This window comes from Falco cherrug, chromosome 7 (genome assembly GCF_023634085.1).
Source record: "Falco cherrug isolate bFalChe1 chromosome 7, bFalChe1.pri, whole genome shotgun sequence".
Lineage (NCBI taxonomy): Eukaryota > Metazoa > Chordata > Aves > Falconiformes > Falconidae > Falco > Falco cherrug.
In genome coordinates this window covers 6,048,459-6,070,716 of record NC_073703.1, presented here as the reverse complement: position 1 = coordinate 6,070,716, position 22,258 = coordinate 6,048,459, and the positions used below count along the sequence as shown (strand labels likewise).

The 22,258-nt window shown below is 42.4% G+C and overlaps 2 protein-coding genes across 8 annotated transcripts in view; one reads left to right on the top strand and one right to left on the bottom strand.

Annotated features, from left to right (window-relative positions):
- Positions 1-157: 157 nt before the first annotated feature.
- Positions 158-19,335, top strand: SLC24A1 (solute carrier family 24 member 1). Of its 4 annotated transcripts, none has more exons than XM_027800226.2 (11): positions 158-324; positions 761-882; positions 1,892-2,954; positions 4,744-4,803; positions 5,808-5,916; positions 11,831-11,917; positions 13,775-13,872; positions 14,527-14,727; positions 15,092-15,181; positions 16,055-16,221; positions 16,862-19,335. In XM_027800226.2, the coding sequence occupies exons 3-11, from the start codon at positions 2,037-2,039 to the stop codon at positions 17,109-17,111; spliced, it is 1,980 nt and encodes a 659-aa protein (XP_027656027.1). In that variant the 5' UTR covers positions 158-324; positions 761-882; positions 1,892-2,036; the 3' UTR covers positions 17,112-19,335. The 4 variants fall into 4 exon arrangements, with proteins under 4 accessions (XP_027656027.1, XP_027656028.1, XP_005435635.1 ...); XM_027800228.2 differs by lacking the exon at positions 761-882 and having other exon boundaries at positions 159-324; positions 1,892-2,419; positions 2,798-2,954; XM_027800227.2 differs by lacking the exon at positions 761-882 and having other exon boundaries at positions 13,778-13,872.
- The window catches only part of DENND4A (DENN domain containing 4A), a 56,881-nt gene continuing 53,031 nt past the window's right edge, over positions 18,409-22,258 (bottom strand). For all 4 annotated transcript variants that reach the window (XM_014277077.3, XM_055715287.1, XM_055715285.1 and 1 more), the window contains one exon: positions 18,409-22,239. In XM_014277077.3, coding sequence (XP_014132552.2) covers positions 22,103-22,239 — 137 coding nt within the window. In that variant the 3' untranslated portion in view covers positions 18,409-22,102. The remainder of the gene's footprint in view (positions 22,240-22,258) is intronic.

Below are 22,258 nucleotides of genomic sequence, written 5' to 3'. Positions count from 1 at the left end.
CTGCCCTCAGACTGAGAATAACCTATAGTAGCAGACAAAGATATTAGCTTCAGAGATAGACCCAAATCTATACAATACTAATTAATCTTCTTAGGTACTGCAGGTATTAAACTGGATCAGCTATTCCTCCAGCAATGTGTCCTTCACACTTAACCCTCTCTTGTATTAGAACTCTGCCAACAGAGGCATCATGAAAATGGGATCATTTTCACCTGCCTCTCTCTGCAACAGCATCTCTCATCTGGCTGTTAAGTATCAAAGAAGCTTCCAGCACTACGCTCAACCCTTGGTACTCCTCTTCCTCTTGGACAGCATCTTTGGAAGGTAAACTGTAGAGGTTCATTTGATTGCTTCAGCTCTCTTATGACTGAGACAGTCCAGCCAGTGAGAAAGGAGTTGATCAGGAGCTGGCTTGTAAGAGGCTGCTACATTTAAAAGGCCAGAGAAACAAAGAGGCTGGTAGTCAGGTGTTGGGAAATGCTGGAGAGCTCTTACAATTGGTCCTAGCTTTGAATATGTTTCTACTTGCAAAAGGTCTTTTAAGCAGCTCATTTTGGAGACGAGAAGTAAAAACAGTGTGGAAATAGGAGTGTGTGCATACATCTTCTGTCTGTGTCATTCCTTTTACTCTTATCTTTGTTAGGAAAGTTTCTTTTCTAATAATGTGAAATGTGTTATGCATATTATGCAGTTCTGCCATATGCATGTTTATGTTCTTTTAACATATGAAAAGCAAAGCTTATATCATCTATTTATCTAGGTACTCCCATGACCCTCTATTACTGTTGCCTTAGTGATCTTCCCAACTATTTAAAAGAAGATAATAATGCCTGTCTTGCAAGAAATTTAGGCTGATTACTTCACTGGGTGTTATGCAAGATGGTAAGTGTGTGCTAACTTGCATGAAGAGTTTATCTGAGAATGGCTTACAAAACTGTGATTCACATCCAGCTCAAGAATAATGTAACATTCCCATGCTGGGGAAAAAGAAATATCCATGAAGAGCGGTATTCTAAGGTAAAACATTCAAGCAGTGCTGAAGGGGGTAAATTCTGTCCCCGAATTACTGTCTCCATACTGTCACAGCTGCAGGCTCTGTCTGTCACTCTGGCATTTACAATTTCTCTCCCTTTCTAAAAGCTATTCAAATAATTATGCAAGATATGCTAATTATCCCCTAATAAAAGGTATGATTACAATTCCACTTTGCCAGTTCTGATTTCTAAAGAAAGGCTTGAAAAGATGTAGTCATAGAAACAAATGGATGCTCAGCACCCTCAGGTTTACCAAGTCTGCCTCATGCTCTTTTCAAACTGAAGGAAAAAATCTCACTGTTGCTCGGTTTGCATTCTGTGGGAGTGCAAGGCTGGAGAGCCATGGAGCAGCATAACTGGGAACCATTAAGCAGTTTTCATCCTCCTGTTGAGGTTACTTAGGTGAATAACTAGTCTGTTAGGAGGGAGATTTTAACAGCATGATCTTGTCTTCAGAGCATCATCTTTTCCAGCAATTTAAAGCAGGTTCCTTGACAGAAGCAGAAGCCATATCCTCTTCTCCTGCAGAACACTGACCCAGTTTTTAATATTACAGGATAACTACTCGACTCAAGTAAAAACACAAGCCTTAATAGCTCCTGGATGTGGGCATTAGGTGGAATCAGAATTCAGCTCAGATTGGACTGTCTCAGCTAACTCCTTTCTATTAAGCCAAACCTTTGATTATTAATCAGCATAGCCTACAGTCATTAAAAAAAAAAAAAAGACTGAAAGCTGAATCTAGATCTGCCTTTACTCATTTAAGTCCATTTCTTTTTACTGAAGAACAGAAAAGCACTCAGTCAGTGGTGGAAAGTTGCAATTCTTTGTTTTTTACACCAGCTTTTCTTTTGCAGGATTCTGCATTTTGTGTCATGCAGCTTCACTCCTGATATTTAAGATCAGCGAGAAACTCCAATGGTGGATATAAGTGCAAAGTGGTGATTAAGAGAAGTCTTCAGTGGCTTCTGGACACGGCTCTGATTTTTGAACCTTTAGGAAATGCATTTGCCACGGAGAAGGCGGCTACAACAGAACCGAATCTTTTTCTTGCTTGCCATAGTGTTGGTCCTCTCTCTCTATCAGCTCCAGTTCAGCCCCTCTACCCTTGCAGCATCACACACAGCACCCCGGCCCGTGGACCCTGTCAAAGTGACCTCCAGGGACCTCTCCAGCAACAAGACTGCCATAAAAGGCAATATCACAGCAGCACCCAAAATATGTGTGTATGTGGATCCTGAGCCAACTGTGCCCATCACTACATCAGTGGATAAAACACCACAGCGTGAAAATGTCAGTGAAAGCTACCCAGATGAGAAGCCACCATACGAGTCCAAGGGAGAATATCCCCAGGACCTATTCAGTGTGGAAGAACGCAGGCAAGGGTGGGTTGTACTTCACATCTTTGGCATGATGTATGTATTTGTGGCCTTGGCCATAGTGTGTGATGAGTATTTTGTCCCTGCTTTGGGAGCGATCACAGAGAAGCTGCAGATCTCTGAAGATGTGGCTGGAGCCACCTTCATGGCAGCAGGTGGATCGGCACCAGAACTCTTCACCTCCCTCATAGGTGTCTTCATCTCACACAGCAATGTCGGCATCGGTACCATTGTGGGCTCAGCAGTGTTTAATATCCTCTTTGTCATTGGCACCTGTGCCCTCTTCTCAAGGGAGATACTCTACCTGACATGGTGGCCCTTGTTTAGAGACATCTCATTCTACTGTGTAGACTTACTGATGCTCATCCTGTTTTTCCTAGACAGTGTCATTGATTGGTGGGAAAGCCTTCTTTTACTGACTGCCTACGCCACATACGTATTCACTATGAAACAGAACGTGTACCTAGAGCAATGGGTGAAGCAGGAGCTGAACAAGAAGCTAAATGCTGTGCAGGCAGCATCAGCAGAGCATATACGGAAGGTTGGTATCCTTATTGTTCAGAGGGCAGGTTGGAAATAATTCGTTCTAGGGTAAACCACAACACAAAACATCATCTCCTTCACAAATTGCATATTCAAACAAAACCTCAAAATACAGGTATTGGTCAATAATTATGGTTATAAAATGAGGGAAATGCAATCTAGATAATAGAGATTCGAAGAAATTAGGTAACACCACTAAAAGGGAGTTATAACCTTGCAGTTACTGAAGATACCAGTTGCAGTTGCTTATCTACTTTCAAAGATGTGTGGGATTTTGCTTACTTGGTTATTGTAGAGGAATTAAAAAAAAAAAAAAAGCACTTGCAGAAACACATTCTCAGTCTGGGAACAAGGCTAGATAAATTCTGCGTTGAACATAGGGAAAAAAGGCTTCTGGTAAGAGGCACTGTCCAAGCCTCTTGCAGATGAGTGATGAGTGTTTTTTTTCCCTTTCTGAAGCTAGGCGTGTTGCTGGCATATTGGTGGTATCACTCGTTACCCAGTCTGCAGCACGGAAGGGGATCTGGCAGCCTCCAGCAACCATTGCCACCTCTCCCAGTCAGCATTTGGTAACAGGACTGAAATGGCCAAATCCCATTTCCATGCACTGGCCACAGCTGTGTGTGCTCAGAGATGGTTTTATGTGCCGCTGGTGCTCCGAGTTTTGTGGCTGTAACTACACACTCCAGATCTGAGACCAGGGCCTCTTCACTCATTGTCTTTTGAAGGTAGAGTTGACTGCTTACACAAAGACAGTATTTGAAGGTGTCCCCAGGGCCAACTACTCTTTCAGACTAGCAGGTTTGGCCAGGACATGGTCTCCAGAACACCAGGGACTTTGTCTTTTTGAGTGTGCCTGCCCACTTCCTCCTCCTCTGTCCCTCCCCAACTCTCTTACCACCTCTTTGTCCTCTTGACCTGTGCTACTGCCAACCATCAAGCAGAAACCACTAGATTTCAAATTGTCCTCTGGCAGTGGCATGCTTTACTAGTCAGATGTGCATCACTGTCACTCAAGTGTCCTTTGCCCCTTCTGATCTTGGTACTCTATGTAGTTTAAGGAAAGAAAGGAAGAGGGGTGAGGGTAGTTGAAGTGGTGCAGAATCAAGAAAGAGCTTTTCTTTCCTCTTCCCGGTCTTTCAGCCAGTGCTTGTGGCTGGAAGTCCTGAAAGCTCATGTGTTCCATTCCGGTGGGATAGATGTGCAAGATACTGCAGCTATACACATACATCACCAATCATCACAAATTGAATCCAGCCCTTCAGACTGAAGGAAAAAAAACCCCAACCTGCACTTTAAGTTTACAGAGAACTCTCACTACGATATAGTAGCATGACAGAGAGCTGCTGGACCTAACCCTTGGGAAAAATAAATTACTGTATGTGAAGTAATGCTGATCACTGGAAAAAAACCCAAAACAACCACCCAAAACAACCTTCACTCTGCCTCTGCTAGAAAGTGAGTAAGGATACAGATGTTTGGGGATGAAGTCTGGGGCTGCCTGTATCAACAGGAATCAGATGGTAGATACCATTTGAGTCTGCCCCTGGGTACCTGCATCCTCAATAAGGATTAATCCTGTAGGTAGAATCCTGCTTCTCTTGGACACCACATGGTTTTAAGGAGGGCAGGTGGCTTCAGCTCTTTCAGTAGCATCCATGCAGAGTCAATTGTATTAGCTTTCTCACGTTCTCACAGATAATAGCCTGGAGAGCTATCATTAGATCCTGAAAAAGCAGGTGAAGTGGTAGTGGTGTTCAATCCTTTTTGTTCTTGTTTGCATGCAGAAAAGCACTGGGGCAGTTGCAGATGATGGAACAAAGCCAGCAGATGGGAGGAAGCTGCATGTAAGTATAAGCAAATTTACAGGCATCTGAATTCATTGTATTTTGAATCCCTCCCCATGTCACGTCATGAATAAAGATGTCTTCCATATCAAGAAACCTGGACCAAAGCCTACTTTGCGTAAAGAACTAGGCATACATGGCACAATATCCACAGCTTACTTAAGAGGACACCTGGCTGAGTTGTGTCCTCGAAGTAATTTTTATAAAAACTGAGACAGCTCAGGCTTCCTGAGTAGATTTGGCTATTCACTCTGCGCTTTAAACAGCCATAGAGAAATTCAGAGCATGACTTTTCTTACCTGGTTTCATGGCCAGTTTTCCTCCTGGGCTCCCAAAGCAGAGGTCAGTAGGGCGTATCCTTCCCCATAGCAAACCCTGAAGAGCTCATTCCTCTGCTGCTGGTTAAATTGCTGACCCTTTGTCTTTGCACAGAGAGGCCTATCTGATGTGGTGGCTGCATATGTATGTAATGTTACAGGTGTTAGCTTCCTCATGTGGATGTCGCTTGTTCCTCTGTGCACTTAACATACCTGTACTGATTAATTCAAAAGCTCATTGGGACTCTGGTGTTGACTGTAAGAACAGAGCACCAGAGCTTTCAAGTTTTAAGTCAGGACACCTGACATGACTGTAGCATTACCTCAAAACAGCATATAAACCTACAGAGTTACTAACAAGTTTATGATTAAAAGCACTAGATGCTTTGATTACTATAATTTATAACACCATTGTATTGACGCTGAGTCCGTGCAAGCCCATTGCATTTACCTAAGGACAGGCTGGCCTGCTATCTCAAGATCACGTCTCTTGCTGTGAACGGTCGGTGCTGACAGCCATCCTGTGAACTTGAGCACAGAGGCTGTTTAAAATCCATGCTGAGGCTGCTCCTTGGGCTGGGGAGATCAGCCTCCATCTAAACACATCCTCAGGGCAGAGGCAAACCAAGGGTGGAGATGTTTTGAGGAGGAAATTGTTATTGACTGGTGCGTTGTACCTTCCCATAGCCTGCAACAGCCTTACAGCGAGGCAGCAGCTCAGCCTCCCTTCACAACTCCCAAATGCGCAGCACCATCTTCCAGCTCATGATCCACACCCTGGACCCCCTGGCAGAAGGTGAGTGAATGCTCCACATCTGCGGGACTTTGGTTTGCAGCCCCGAGCGCGGAGCAGTTTATCTGGGAATACAGCCTTTGTATGTCAGGGTGTTGGGGGTCAGCAACTGATCCTTGAAACGCAGCTATGAGCATCACAGATAACGTTAGGTGGGGGGAGCTCTGCAACAGCAGGATGTACCCCTTCTGATCACATGGCCAGCAAGGACAAACATCTCACATTTTGGCAATGACATATCTACTTTGCCTGTGCCAAACTGGTTACTGCTGTGGTGGCAGCTACTGCATGAGGGGGAACGAGGGCATGTGGAGCAGCTGCTGTTGCTGGGGTCCCTGCAAGTGGTGGTGATCACCACAGTCATCCATCTTCTGCTGTCTCTCTGATAGCAGGGGCAGCAAACATGAGTTACTGGCTTCCTCCACCTCATAGCATGTCACACATCTTCCTTCATCTTCTTAGCTCATACTGCACCCCAGTCTTGAAATAGTAGCGTTCCATGTTGACTGCATTTTCAAGAAAGAGCTGCTCAACCTATCAGTCTCATTTATAATGGGAAAACGAACACATGGAGAGCTCATTACCTATACACCTCCACAGCTATGCACACAGCCCCTCACGAGGCATAAATCTGAAGAGGAGGAAAACTAAGTTAAAACCCTTGAAGAATTACCATTTTGAGAGTGGTTAAAATCCCAGCTGAGATCTAAAACACACAACAAGCTCCAATTTATGATGGTTAAGCCAATCTGTATGTGATTTAGACCAACACTAAGCACCTCTGAAAACCACCTGCAACACAGCAGTACCATCATAGCCCTTTGCAGCCAAGGGGCAGCTCCCCAGGGCCAAGGGTTGATCAACTCAGGACTAAGACATCTTCTTTTAAACTGCCCAGGGTGCAAAGAAGCCACATCTTCAGATGCACCCAGGGTCTTTGTACACAAACTTGTAACATGCCGCTTTGTATCAACTTTAATCCAAACACAGTGTGGAGGTTCATTTTCCAAGAAATGATGAAGCATATTAAAAAAGAGTTTTTTTAGGTTTTCTTTCCTAGCTCAGCACATGCCTTGCACCTCCACTGCCCTACTTGTTCTAAAGAGATTATCTGTTGTGCATTCAAAGAGAGATTGAAGCTAAGCAGATCAACACCTCTCAGTCTATCACAGAGGTTACAAAAAGGACTCTCCAGATCAAAATCCCAGTTGCACAAACTGATGGAGAGAACAAAGGAGGCTTGATAAGGACAGAAAGACAGATAAGTGTCTGCTTTGACAAATTTTCATGAAGGCACCCATTGCGTTACTAATGGTAGCCTAACAAGAGCCAGACTCATCAGGATTTGCCCTACTGCCCTTGCCTCCTGTCCCCCCAAAAGGTGATATCAAAAGCACAAGGATAAACCAAAAAACTTCTAAGAGGACATGCCATTGCCTTTAGCATCAAAAAGTGCCAGACCTGAGGGAGTGCTGCCACTCAGAGACCCCTCCAGCACCTCCTTAACCTTCCTGTACAGAGGTACAGGATTTACAGAGGTAAATGTCTTTGTGCAGCATCTGCCCATCCCAGGCCAGCACACACCTGGCTTTCTGGTCCAGGCTGGTGCCCTGGTGAAGCCCTGGGACCTCAGCAGGACTTGGGGGCGGGTGTGCGTGTGTGTGCTGGGTTTGCCATCCCAGGCCAAGGAGAGCACTCCAGTGCTGCCCCAGTCAGTTCTGCCCAGAATACGCTGCTGGGGGTTTCAATGCGGTTGTAAGCCACTAGCCTCGCTAAAGAGGCTGTTATTGCCACGACTTGTGAATACTGAATAAACAGGCCTGGGGGGCGGCAGGGTAGGGGTGGGGGGTAGCAGTTTGGATCTTCTCTGAAGGACAACTTCCCCTCTTTTCAGCCAGACTTTTAAGGTACTGTCGCTGCATGCGGCAGCCACTAGATGGGAGTGTGACCACATACACCTAATACATAGCCTTACTACCAGTCTAATACAGCAGGGATGGTGCGAGGATGGGCTAGTCTCTCTAAAAGGTTGTTATTTCTTAGACCATTTACTATAATAATGCCACTGAGGTTAATCTGCCCCAGGTACATGCCTGTTCCGCTCAACACTGTCGGAACAGAGACAGCTCCTTAGAAAAGGTACCCATGAAGAAAGTTACCGATGCTATGACAGCACAGCACTCAAAATCAAGGAGCCAGTGTCCAAGGTCCTGTGCATCCCTACCCTGATAAATTTATCCCTAAAGAAAGGGAGTCTGGAGAAAATGAATCATTTATGAATGGACTGAGAAACCTAAGTGCCTTGAAGATCTTGGCCAAAAAGATCAAGTGACTTCCCCAGGATGACTGAAAAAGAATCTGAACCCACCAAGGCATATCAGGTCTGCAAGCTCTGCATTTGTGTTATTAGTGCTGCAGCCCTTTGGTACCCTTGGGACAGCTGGGTGCCTGCTTCCCACTGATCACCAGCAAGGTCCTCTTTGCAGCGTGGGCAGCACTGTCTGTACCAGACACATTTCTGTAATTAGGTTGCAACATAAAAGATGATCCCAAAGCAATTTATCTTTCCTCAAGGGTCCTTGGTTCCTTCTTGCCAATGCCTGTAGCATCAGCACTTAGAGGCTGTGGTAAAGAACACTCTACAAAAGAAAAAGGTTGCCAACTATTGCTCAGCAGTTCCTAACTTAACCTACTGAAATTAAGATCTCTGTAGGGTTTCCTTCTTTCTGCTGCAGTTGCATTTTATTTGGGCAGCACAGAAGCAGCTTCAGAGCAGCAAGGCCCAAAATGTGGAAAAATTGGCAGCACTGGGCCTCCAGAACTAACTCCCAGATCTCTGCAGAGGCAGAGAACTTAGAAATACAGTAGAAATCTGAAAAACAAACTTTGTTTCACTGTTTCTAATGCGATGCCCCTTGTGTGAAACAGAATTTCTCATTTGAACAGTGGATTAAGTTCAGAATGTTTGGTTTTCCTTGTATTAGGAAGGGATCACTACTTAAGTCTTCTCCTCTGTCTACAGGAGACTAGGTGGTTTACTTAGATGTTCTAACATTTACACTGCATCCTCAATTATGTTTTTGACAGAAGCTTTTATTTTCAAAGTGCCTTTTTTGTTTTGTTTCGTTTTAATGAGGAATTTCTAGCAACTTTGGTGTTTTCCCCACTTTCTCTGGAAGCGTGTAGAAGCAGAGCGTGAGATCTTTTAAAGTTAGACACCAGAGGGAACTGCTGGGGAATTAAAGGGAGGAAGGATTTTGGAAAGACTGAGGAACGTTCTCATTTCCGAATCTCCAGTTTTACCATTGGATTATTCTTTGAACTCTCATCACACAAGGAAGAAGACAGAAGCCTACTTTTAAATGAAGAAAAAGGCTCCAGCAGCAAGGTTGTCAGAGCTGTCTACCCTCAGTATGCCCCAGTTAACAAGCTAACGATTTAGGAAATTAGACCAGAACAGAGCAGCAGGCAGCGTTGCAGGCTAGAGCTGAGCTAGAAGACTGAAAGCAGCTACAGCCTCTCCTTGTTTCATTAGCATTCAATGACTTGTTTTAAGAGAATTATGATACAAAGGGGCAAAAGGAATCATGAGATTATTTTTTTTACTTCTACTTTTAGACAGCAGAATTTCCAAATCCTCCAGGTTCATGCCAAATTTTAAAGAAAAAAAATCCTTCCTGCTGTTCATGTTGTAAGTTAGTCCTTTTAGATTAAATATTAGTGCCAAAGAATTGATTAAACATAAGGGCTAAACAAAGGTAGAAGCTCAGCTGCCACCTTAAATCCAGTCGGGATGCTGTCAATCCACAGGACAGGAATTTTCCTGAAGAGCATCTCAGGGCCCCTGGCCACAGGCATGTCCTGTGTGATGGGCTTTCAGACCAGGGGGCAGTTACCAGCAGTGAACACCCCAGGGACTGCACTGCTGAGTGAGGGCTGAGCACCCAGGGCTGCGCAGCACCCACAGCACCCTGCCCTGGCTGCTGAAACAGCCAGCACCCTGCCCTGCTCAGCTAATCCCCAGCACTAGCAAGGGCTGAGCTGACAGATATCCTTCCTCCCCATGCTGACCTGCAGATCTTGCCAGCTTATAGCCAGCTCTTCCTCCAGCCTCAGCCCACCCTGCATGAATTGCGTGTCAGAGGAATTAACACCTTTTTAAATGAGGCTGATCTCATGAGAACTGGATAGTGGCCTGGACCTAATCTGTTTATCCTGACAGAGAGATGCTCACAGGCATCGCTCAGGTTGGCGCTCACAGCCTGCAGCCTAGGGAAGGGCAAGAAGCCAGGGGCTTGAATTTATATAATCTCTTTCAGGCTGAGCCTGACCGCCCTGACCCTGCTGACAGAAGCTTTTGCAATAGCTTCTGGGAAAAGCTGAACAGAAAGATGCATTGCGCAGTGGTTAGAGCAGACTGGGAGCAAAAGGTCACCTCTTCATTGTCCTGCACCAATGGGTATGCTTATGTTGAGCATCAGCTGAAGGGAACGAAGCAAAGCGCTTCACATTCCCCATGGTAGGCTTCAATATTGACAAGGAGCATGGAAGAGTCAGGCTCCTTAGTCCCAGCCAGCCTTCTAATGGAGAAGAGCTCATTGTTTCATCTCTGTCCAGCCATTCTAATGTTCACTGGAAATCCCAGTTGGTGAAAAATGTTTCTGTCAGATGGTAACAGGAATCACCCCAGAGTCCTTAATGTCTGAGCTGGTCCCAGTTATTGGACATATACCAGAGTCTACTGATTTTCACAAGGTTCAGATCAGAATCTGCCTGCAGGGCTCAAGGCCTCGGACCTGCTATATATATTAACTCAGTATCATGGTGATTAATAAAGTGACAGGGCCTGCCCTTGAGGCAAAAGACAACAGCAAGTTCTGGTTTCATAGTCAACAGGATAGTAGATTAAATTGATGTGATAAAACTTTCAGAGGAAATTAATTTACAGCCCTGCACACAAGCCAAGCATAACATGGCCAATTTCTTGTGGCTACTGTCCACGTGCAAACCCTGCAACCCACGTCAATGGGTAGGCAGCTCACTAGAGGATATAGATTGGAGCAAAATGAAGCTTTTCTTTGAGCCAATGATTTGCTCACTTTTAATGAGAGCAGGAGTTAAGATATTTGAGCACAACATCTAACTGAAGACACGCACACTGTTTCACAACTCACTGTAAAACAATAATAAAGCAGCTCAGCGGAGCAGAGCATAGTTTACAGTGAAAGTCAGCAGTCCCAGAAATACAGTACTGGACACTGCACTGGTGCAGATGATCTCTCGGGTAGCCTGGGTCATGTTGAACCTGGATACCAGGAATTTAAATCAAGTCCAGCAGGGGAGACACTCATTCGTACTTAGAGAAATCAGTACTTTTCCAGTTAATGGGAATGCAAAAGGTTTTAATTTTTCCTTACCATCAGGTCGCCAGGCTGCAAGCAGCACAGTAAAGCCTCTTTAACAGCCACATGTCAGAAGGAAGCTTTCATTTTTAGCTTGCACACAATCTAGCCTGAAAAAAATCAACAGCCCTTTTAGAACAAAATGATATTGCATTGAAACTGCTCCTCTGTTCTTTCTGCATTTGCTTCCTACGAAGTACAGATATCCTCTGTATTACTGAACTGGAAAAGATTTCCATTCCCTCTTGATTCTCTTTTAAATATGAAAGTATCGGTTCCATGTCAGACTGCTGGCATAATTGCCATAGTACTAAGCATTTAAATGTAACAGCTATGATCAACAAGCAGCAGCCAGAATCCAGGGCCACAGCCAGAAAGGTGACTCACAAGTCAGTGCTGACTGCAACCCGTGCAAGAGGAAAGGGACAAGAGTGTGTGTGTGTTGGGGGGAGGCGGGTAAAGGGGGCCTTTGCATAGCTGGCAGCTGCTGATGAACGCATCCTTCTCACCCACAGCAAAATTTAAAGACAGGGTTGACATCCTGAGCCACATAGCCAAGGCCAAAGTAGAGACTCTGGCTGGACAAGGATCAAAACCAGAAGGTGAGTGCAAGAAGAGTCAGTGCTGTTTGCCTAGTTGTGTGCTGCAATCCCTCACCTTCCCAGCACCCGACACCCAAGGGCTGGCAAAGAAACACTATGGTCTAACACAAATTTTCTGTTATTGCTGGTCACAGATGGCTGCTATAATAATGCAGCAGAAATCAATCGATATACACTAACAGTGGGCAATAAAAACCATCCCCACAGGAGCCTAGGAGTGGTTAGTGAGATAGCATCCAAACAGAAAGCGCTACAAGGATGTAGCATAAATTGCCACCAGAAGGGTGGAAGAGGGGAAATCAGGCCATTACAGGCAGCAGTTGGGTGCTGCCACACTGCTGGTCTTTGGTAGACCTTGCAAATGAGGTGTTCACTAAAACAAAGTACTTTCATTTTAGCTTGGAAGTTTGGCACACTTGCAGAAGAGCACAAAAGATTCCTCCAGAGAGAAAAGCCGCACTGACTTTGCCTATATCAATTCTAAGGGTCTGTGCATCCTCCCTTTTAATAGCTTTTGTATTTTTCTATATCCTGCTGATACACAGGCTTCCTGAGCTGATTCAGAGGCAGCAGCTGGCCATGCTACAACCTCGGTCTGTGCTGTCAGTGAGGCTAGAGATTTTGAAAAACAAGCAAACTTTCATGTGGAAGGTGACACCTCCACAAGCACCCTGCTGCAGTACAGCAGCCACCCAAGTACCTCACAGTGTTGCACCTCACCTATGTCAATGAGACCAAACTTGGGGAAATCACGGTTTAAGAAACAAGTACCTTCTTGGTGTGAGTGACTGACACCATGTTGACTTCACTGAACCAAGAATTTTCATCCTGTGATATGTTCCACAAATTTTGTTAGTGCATAGAGAGAGCTGTGCACATTCCAAAGACATTATCGCCGTTTCACACTTTGGGCTGAAATTATCCCATGTGAACTCTCTGAAGGCCTGGTTTCAGAAATCCCAAATGGCACACCTTGAAGCCACGCATTTCTAAAAATCTCTCCTCTAGACTTGCTCCCTAGTGCAGTTGTGAGGCACTGCACTGGGTCAGCTTACCCAGTTCAGGGCAAGATACCCTGTAACACCCCATCCAGGTGCAATTCATGGGATAATATGATCCTACTGACTTTACAGGCTTGACCATGTGGAGGGGGTCCCTTAACCTAAATTGCAGCAGTCTGAAAGGTGCCCTTGCTGTGACAGAGCAGTGAGCCAATCTCTCCTCTCCCCTCTGCTCTGGGTTATCTGAGTTTCTACTTTTCTGCACAGAGGTTTCTGTGTTCCTCCTGGCTATGCTGGTTAGCACAGAGGACACTGCAGTTATTCCCTTGTATGTGTCAGCACTATTCCAAATGATTAGAAATTAAAGTCTGGCAGCACATAACTGTCATTTCTCAGAAGCCTTGAAGAGTATCAGTTCCCTGGAGAATGCCATACTCTACTAGAAAAAAACTCCCAAACACCAGGGAAGCAAAGCTTTACATCCTTTCTGGCTTTTAAGGATGGCTTTAATAAGATCTTCAGAATCCAGAATGAAACAAAGAAACACTCATCAGTTGTAGGTCAGATAATTAGCATTTCCCTGTTAGGCATGTGCCACACAGCAGTTTCAGACAGAAGGTCACAGAGCCATCAAGGTATCATTCTACAGCAGGCAGGCCAGATTCTGCCCAGCTTTTACTGATTGCAATCCATGGTAGACAGAGAGGGCAAACAAAACCTAAGCAATCAGACTAGGTTTAACATGAAATGCCACAAATTTTTGTAGGAAAAACTCAAACCTCCCTACTGATCAAGGGGAAGGCGACCACCTGATGCTAAGGTGACTGAAACCAGTACTGCTTCTTATCACTTTTAGCAGAAAAGGCAGCACCAAACACCATTCAAGTAACTCCTGCCAGTGACTCTGAACCCAGAAAAGACAAACAGAAGGCAGATGCACCGCAAGATGGACAGGTATCGAAAAGTACCATAAGCAGCAAGCGCTCAGTCCAGACCAAACTTCGTATGTACTCCTTCCCTCTCTAGAGCTTTTGGGATAGGACCCAACCCATTTCCCCTAACTGGCAACTATAAATAGACTGCATGTGTAGCAGTAAGATATGTTAAAGTGTTAGCTGAAACATTTCAGCTTGCAAACATAAATCAGCTCCAAACGCCACACCAACTAACACTATGTAGTATTTTCTCAAGTCACTCTTCAGAGGTCCCATGGATACTCCAACACAAGGGAAGATATGAGCGTCTGCCTGTCCTGGGTTCACCAGTAGATGTTTCTGGTTTATTTCCCAAATCCCTCCTTTCAGTCAATGTGATTTAGCTGTTCTGACAAGAAAAGATTTTTCAAGGATGCGCAGTAAATGCTGCATTTGTGTCAAAAACCCATCTAAAAGTTCATTCTAGTTAATGGATACAGATTGGTTAACATAATACACAGGCACCCAGCTAGGGCACACCTGGATTTTGTCCCACAATAGCAAGACCGAGGCTGTGGCTGCCTTCAGCCACATTACAAATGTGTCCTCTGCCCAGGCAAGGCCATGCTGCTGTGCAGCAACTTGGTAGTGTGAAAACATACTGTTTGTTTTTTTCCCCCACCCTGATCTACAGTCCTCATCAGACAGTGACACCTCAGAAGACAGCAGCTCTGGGAGTGAGGAAGACAGTGATGATGACAGCACAGATGATGATGAAAACGACGAGCCATTATCTCTTGAATGGCCAGAAACTAGGAAAAAACAAGCCATTTACCTTTTCCTCTTTCCCATTGTCTTTCCTCTCTGGAGCACCCTGCCCGACGTTAGAAACCCAGTAAGAATCTATCTTCCTTCTGCTACTGGATTCATTAACTGAACTATAGATTTCCTCTCAGCAAGAGTCACCAGTTCTATTTTTCCATGTTTAGTCTTTGCATAAGTGCTGTTAATGCTGCAGGGAGAGGGACAGGATCCCCAGCTGCAGCACAGCATAGTTCCAGAGACTGAATTTAATAAGCCACAAAAGACTAGCAACCACTGGTCATCTAATCAAGCTGACAAAAACCAAATGCAATTAGAGAGAGCAGGTTAAAACAATTGATTGCAGTGAAGTGTTTCAAGTGAATACTCTTCATGGGAGATTGTTAACTTTCCTGAAACTTCTTTTTTTTCTTTCTTTTCAAACATGATTTTAACAGGACTCCAAAAAATTCTTTGTCATCACATTTTTTGGATCCATCATCTGGATTGCTGTATTCTCTTACCTCATGGTGTGGTGGGCTCACCAGGTGAGGGGTTTATTTTCTCTCTGCAAACAAGACTATTTCAGAACAAGTATATGGAGAGAGAGGGAACAGTGTTGCTGTGGTATTTTATCTGATGAATTACAGCTGCAGTCATCCATCAAAATAGTAGAAACTTTGTTTTGTTAGAACCCAAAAGGGGATTTTCAATTTCATTCTTTTCAATTTGACAAAGAGTCATTCTTTTTTGAGAGCTTCCAAGGGAATTTGTGCATCTGTGAAAGGAAAAGTGCCATCAAGATTTGTCTTAATACTGCCTTTTCATTGATGAATGATTCTGTGCAGAACATAATTACCCCTTAATTGAAATTCTAGGAAAATACAGGTTCTGGAAGCTGCTAAATGATCTCAACTCCCACTGCCTTAATGTTCACCTGGTATTCTGGGAAATAATACTTGCATCTTGTAAAAATCACACCCACAATTTGTATTTAGTGATCTACTGCACATTTGCAGTACAGCTGGATCATGCTATAAATCCACAGGCTGTCATTTCCCTAAGCTCTCACATCTTAAGACAGCTGATGTTAAATCTGGAGAGGCAGAAGACATCCAGAAGAGGTGAACTTCAGGCAGAGGAGTTGCGCTGTAACCAACCTGACCTTGCTTTTAGTCTTGGCAAGACTAAGATCAGATGATCAAGTGATCAGGTGCCCTATGCTATAGAACAAATCAGAGATCAATGTACACTACTAAATTTAACTTTTTATCCTGTAAAGCAGAAAAATGCTACCATCTTTAAGGGGATTCAGAATATTTTAACTCAAATACGGCACAAAACCTAAAAGACTGCAGAGAGCAATTAAATTCCACGTTCCAAAGCTAACAGTCCTACCCAACTTTCTTTGTGTTTATTAGGTTGGTGAAACAATTGGGATATCAGAGGAAATTATGGGGTTAACTATACTGGCAGCAGGAACATCAATCCCTGACCTTATCACCAGTGTCATCGTTGCACGCAAAGGCTTAGGTGACATGGCTGTCTCCAGCTCCGTAGGCAGCAATATCTTCGACATCACTGTTGGGTGAGTATTCGGTTCAATCCTAAAAGCTGCATTTCTTCTGAAACACAAAGCTAGGTGTATTTCAAACATGGTCTTAATTTTGTCGTAGCTGTAATTAAATGACAGGCAGCTGGGCAACCAGTTGCCTTTTTTTTTTAAGCCTAACCCAGCCATGAAAGACAGATTTTTATATGTCAGTCCACCATTTCCACCCAATTCTGAATCAACAGAAAATTACTGCTTTTTCAAGATAAAAATGCAACAAATCTTTGGGTAACATCAAAGATTCACAGACAGGATACTTATCTGTAGTCACCCAGAGCCATTCAGATCCTGTGCAATCAAGGCTCCGTAGCTACACCTGTATCTTTCATCAATAAAGTATGCAGACCTATTTCTTTATTATAGCCTGCTAAGACACTTAATTCATAGGTATTATTGTAAAACCCCTTTTAGATTCTTGGATTGCATTATAATAGCGCAAGTATTATCCAAATGCAGTTTTTGACGTGAACAACATCAGTTTTAGATTTATGCTAAGTTATACTGAATGCAATCATGCATTTTTTTTCTGTAACAGTCTGGAAAAATTGCTTAGTTACAATGCAGAAAATGAACTGCCTTAGAACATTTGTTTCAATTACTTTTCCTTTACTTGCAGTTTGCCAGTTCCTTGGTTCCTTTATTCTGTCTTCAATGGGCTCAGTCCAGTTGCAGTCAGTAGCAATGGTTTGTTTTGTGCAATTGTTCTCCTTTTTCTCATGCTCCTATTTGTGATTATCTCAATTGCTTCATGTAAATGGAAAATGAACAAACTACTGGGTTTCACTATGTTTGCGCTTTACTTTGTGTTCTTGGTCATCAGTGTGATGTTAGAAGACAAGATAATATCCTGCCCAGTATCTGTATGACATTTGGATGCTCCAGGCTGTATGTAAGCAGACATCAGAATCAAAAGGGATTTAAGGTAGCAATTGTTCTACTGAAAAAAAGCAACCAGAATTATAACAAACTTACTGAGAATAAAGTATCTTTAACATACTAATAAAAAAAAAAATTCAAGTGGTATGTCAGCCTCTACTATTTTTCTTCAGGATCAGGAAAGATCAGATAATGAAGTGGCCGGTATCAAACAACATACATGTTTAGGCATTCACGGAAAGGCTGACAGGATATAGATGCATGAAGTTTTCACGCATGGTTGATTCCCTCAAGTTAATGGACCTGATTTTCAGCACACAATATTTACTCACTCTAGAAATATTTTCAGGAACACAGTCTAAACTACTTAAACTGCCCAAACTCGCCGAAATCAATGAATGGTACTTCAGGCGGAATGGAATAAGGCACACCGTAGAGGTCTTTAGACAACTACTCTGCTTAAAATCACTGGGTAGGCACGCATTCTGCATCTCCGAAGTGAACTCCCTCAAACTGCATATAAGCAGAGAGCACAGCAGTTTCCACCGTTTGTGCTACAGCTTGTTTGCCATGACTCCCCTGTGCAGAGGTAGTTTTCATCCTTTCCGTGAATGCCACTATAAAGCACACGCAGCTGGTGCTCCAGGAAAGCGTACACAGAACAACGTGATGCGCTTCAGGGGAAATGCTTTTTGCTGGCCCTCTTAAGACCATGGGAAATGGAATTCTACGGTTTTCAAGGGAAAAGCAAAGCAGTAAGAGTTATTTCTGCATGCAGAAGAACACAGGATTTGAGAGCTGCGGAGCAATCCTGAAAGCTACCCGTACGGCCCCTTTTAAATCTGTACCTGATCTTGCAATACAATCCCTACAATTTACACCAAGTGCCACCAGTACAAGTGTGATGTCACACGGATTTACATCTTACTGTAATGAGGCTAAACATATCTGGGGTTAGAATATCACATTGCCACCAATAAAAACCAGAAATCAGAAACAAATAAAAACCAGGAATCAGAAATACTGCAAGAAGTTGAACTCCTTGAGTCTTGTTTTCATCCCGCCACTAATCTCTGAAATTTACAGATTATTATATCCAGCACTAACTCATGTAGTTAGCCCTGTCTTCTACATAACCACTATGAAAAAATGCCACTGACATCAACTATCAACAAACCTGAAAGGTTTATTGTTAACAATGCCTCATGTGAGCAAACAACCTAGTTCAGAGTTGCAGACATTTGTCATTCTCAGCCATCTAATAAAACGTTAATGAAAATAACAGGATAGGTTTTAAGCTTTTTATTGACTCACTGTAAAACTTCTTTTTTCGGATGAGACAGAAAAAAACCTTAACATTGTGAACACTGACTTTGCATATTTTGAAGGAACTACAAACCAAAGCAAACATCCAACATACTGGTTTTTGGTAAATAAAATTTAAACATTACATATTTACAAATCTACAACCATTCATTTAAAAAGTGCTGCTTGCAGACTAACAAAGTACCATTTTTAAATCCCAGTGAGATAATATCCAGAAATACCCCTCTCTATTATTACTATTTGCATCTCCCGTTTGTTATACAAAGATTTTACGTGCAGGAATTTTCTCTTTCTCGGGTTACAAATCATTTAATTTGCCAGTGGAGGTCTAATTCATCAGGCTGTAACTGTACCAACAGCAAACCTTCTCAAAATGGGAAACAGTTAGCAGTGTCAGAGAAACAGCACAATTTCTATTCACATTTAAGTATTTCATCTCCAATAATTATTCCAGTGGAACCATACATAAAGCAAAATATATATTGCACTGCAAATGTAAAACCTTTGTTTAAGGTTTTTGATGTAAGCATTATTTAGTACACAAAAGGAGAAAATTCAGTTCATACAAAATTTTAAATTGAAAATACGTCTCAAATATTTCATTTATCCATCTTTGTGGTACTGGAAAATATAGTCAAATTGCTTTTCTAATAAAGGACAGTGAGATTTGAAAACTGTTTCAACACTGAATTGTATGATGCTTAAAAATTATCCACCTCAGGACCTACGTTTTGAACATTATGACTTGAACGAGGAAAAATTTCCCACTTGAAGTATATCACTATTCCAACTATATTTTATTATAGTACTTCTACAGTGGACTGACTTGCAACAGACTTTATGAAACAATTCATTAGGTATAATGATTTCACTTGATGAACTACTACATGATACAGTAATTTAAAAGCACACCCAAATAAACGCCAGCAATGCTTCAGGAGTGCCACTCTGAGGATGCAAGGACACAGGGAAATTGTTTGTCTGAAGGATGCATATACAATCCTTTCCATGGTACACTATATACTCCTCTGAAATACTGGCAGGACTGTTGGGATATCTGAATGAAGTGGCAAACCTGTTGGCTTTGTAAGTCCAAAGACAGCTGGAAGTACTTATAACAAAGCTGGGACTAGGATGGAGAAAGTGGGCCACGTGTTACAAGTGGTGCATCTCTTCCTGTGCTAGCACACGCAGATGCAGTGTTACGTCCTAGTAAGTGAGGGGTGGTTAGAGACCAGGCTCAGTCGCTTCAGCCAGACTAAAATAGGAAGCGTGAAGCTTCCTTCATAGCTCAGTACCTCTAACACACCACAGCAGCTCTGGAAAAAGCACTTGCCCTCCTTCACGGCTTGAAGGTCCTATAAAACAGTGGCTGCCCCAAGTGGGAAATGGCATGGGCAACAGAACTGCAAAGAGCTCGCATCACTACCTTGTACACGGCGCAAACATGTGTGAGTTTATACACACAGCAACTACTGTATGCAACTTTTACTTGGTAAATACAGTGTACCTACTGTACAGAGCCATACACGCACACTAATAGGTACTTACAATGAGTATGTTAAAAAATAACGTGGTGTTTTCACAATAGCTCAGAAGGATGAAGGGGGTATGTATCCACCCTACACCGACACACTGCCTACCACATACTTGGGTGAAAAAAGTAGCTATATTTCATGCATGAAGAATACTTCACAAGCGTGGCAGTACAAAAGAAAGCATCACAAAATGTTAAAATAAATTAAATGTGAAAAATGTTGGTAAGTGTAGCATTGCTAGCTTCACCTCAGGGTGTGTGTAGGATGCTTTCAAAAAGGTCAGCTACATAATTAGCAGCAAATTAGAGAAGAGGTATTACCCAATGAAAGCTGTATCCAACAAGACTGCATCTTGGAATTATCATCAGCACATACCTGCAGCTCTAAAAATTTTAAATCCTTTCTCCTTAGGGCAGCACCTTCTTACTACTTTACAGAGGTCTGGGAGGAGGTTACATAGAGCTTCATAGCAGCATCACTTCTCATCTAAGCCTTTAAGAGGCTCGCTATTTCATTTAATAAAGTAAATGTGAGCTTTAAAAAGTTTATCTCCTTTCTGCCTAACTAAATATTGCTGTATTATTACACTTGCAAACTAAACAGATTTTTAAAAATATCTGCTGGTAGGCAGACCAAAATATAAAATCTAATTTAACAGCTGAATATTTAGAAGTATTGTAACAGCAACAACTAAAAGAAATTAGAATTGGAAACACATTAACATTACTTAAAATAAAGCTGTTTGTTAAAGCATGGTTTAACTGGTTTAGGGTGTTCTATACAATTCAATGTCTGTTTTCCCACCTCCATAACAAGACTTCTGATATTTTCTCTGTAGCCTACCTTCTGGTGAGGAGTTGCTATGTGACTGAAAGCACAGAACATTTTTTTAAATCTCTAGAACAAGAAAACATGAGTGAAAAGCCATGACTCCACCACAAGGACTGACATAGCGCTTTTCTTCACAGAAAAAAAGAAAAGTTAGTTTTGCCTGTGAAAGAGAGACCAAACATTCTAAGTACATTTAATTATGCACAATATGCCCCAATAAGTTACATTCCCTATATATTCCCTGTAGCAAGTCTGCTGTATGTACTTTAGTTAAAAGCTTTGGATTAGCATTATGTACGTGTCATATTTAGTGTGTTTCAAACACATCCACCAAGACTCTGAACACTGCATGTTTATGAAGAACCTCTTGCAGGCTGTCATTTGCTTTGTATTACATCTGTAATGAGGTCACATTAACAAATACTAACAGCTGAGATGGACTGATTCCATAACATAATCTGTAGGACTCTTCAATATGCTTTCTCTTTACTAGGGAGTGAGGAGTGAAAGGAACAGGAGAGGAACAGGAGGTTTCTACAGAAGTGTTTTACAGAGACATCAGTGTGTTCGTTAAAGAGTTTTTACAGAAGCTTACCATACCTTCCTTCTGATTGCTGTGGTAACACATTTTCCATGTGTGCATGAGAGAAATCCTGTATCTAGGGTACTGTCTAGGTGAAGGTTAACATTTTCTGCTTTAAAAACAAATCACTCTTCAAAAAGTAACTGGACGAGTTACTATAAATAGCAGTGTACTGCAAAAAAAATAAGCACTGTATTGCTTATGCAGCAAGTCCATTTAAAATTCACTCCAGTAATTTAAAAAAATTAAAAAAATATCAACTTACTATAAACAATTTAAAATATGTATAATACAACTTTGTATGCTCTTCATATCATGAATATTCTATGTAAACAATAGATTTTGAAGAATTTACTTCGCTCACATTAGTTTCAGTGCATTGTTTCTGTCCACCTGTTATTATTTTTTTTTTTTTTTAAGAAGGGAACTATAATATATTGTCCCAAGTTAGAGAACTGATTTTGTTTAGAATCTTCCTTTCTACACACTGATTTGCAGAAAGGACAAGGGAAATAATATTTGGCCCATTTCTCACTCTGCCCGTTTCCACAACTGCAGACAGGCCTAGTTTTTCCAAGGCCTTCCACCACAGTATGTTCGTACATATGTTCTTGAACACTGAAGACTGAGATGTTCCTTGTGACTGAAGTGGTTATTTTACACAGGTATACGTCATAGGTATCACCTCTATATCTAGGTATATTTAAAGATATGGTTCTCCAAAAATCTTTCGGCATTCCATCACTCCGGTACTTGGTGGTCTATCACAATTATGAGTATTCTTTACTTGATTAGCTGTGAGACGATCATAAGCCATTTTGTACTCTCTGTCAAAAGCATCTGCAGAAATAGAAAAAAA

Excerpts from the sequence above, each read along its gene's own strand:
- SLC24A1 (XM_005435578.3), top strand. The coding sequence starts at position 2,037 with ATGCATTTGCCACGGAGAAGGCGGCTACAACAGAACCGAATCTTTTTC. Across the intron at positions 13,873-14,526 it reads ATGCACCGCAAGATGGACAG|TCCTCATCAGACAGTGACAC; the intron begins GTATCGAAAAGT and ends CCTGATCTACAG. Across the intron at positions 14,728-15,091 it reads TGCCCGACGTTAGAAACCCA|GACTCCAAAAAATTCTTTGT; the intron begins GTAAGAATCTAT and ends TGATTTTAACAG.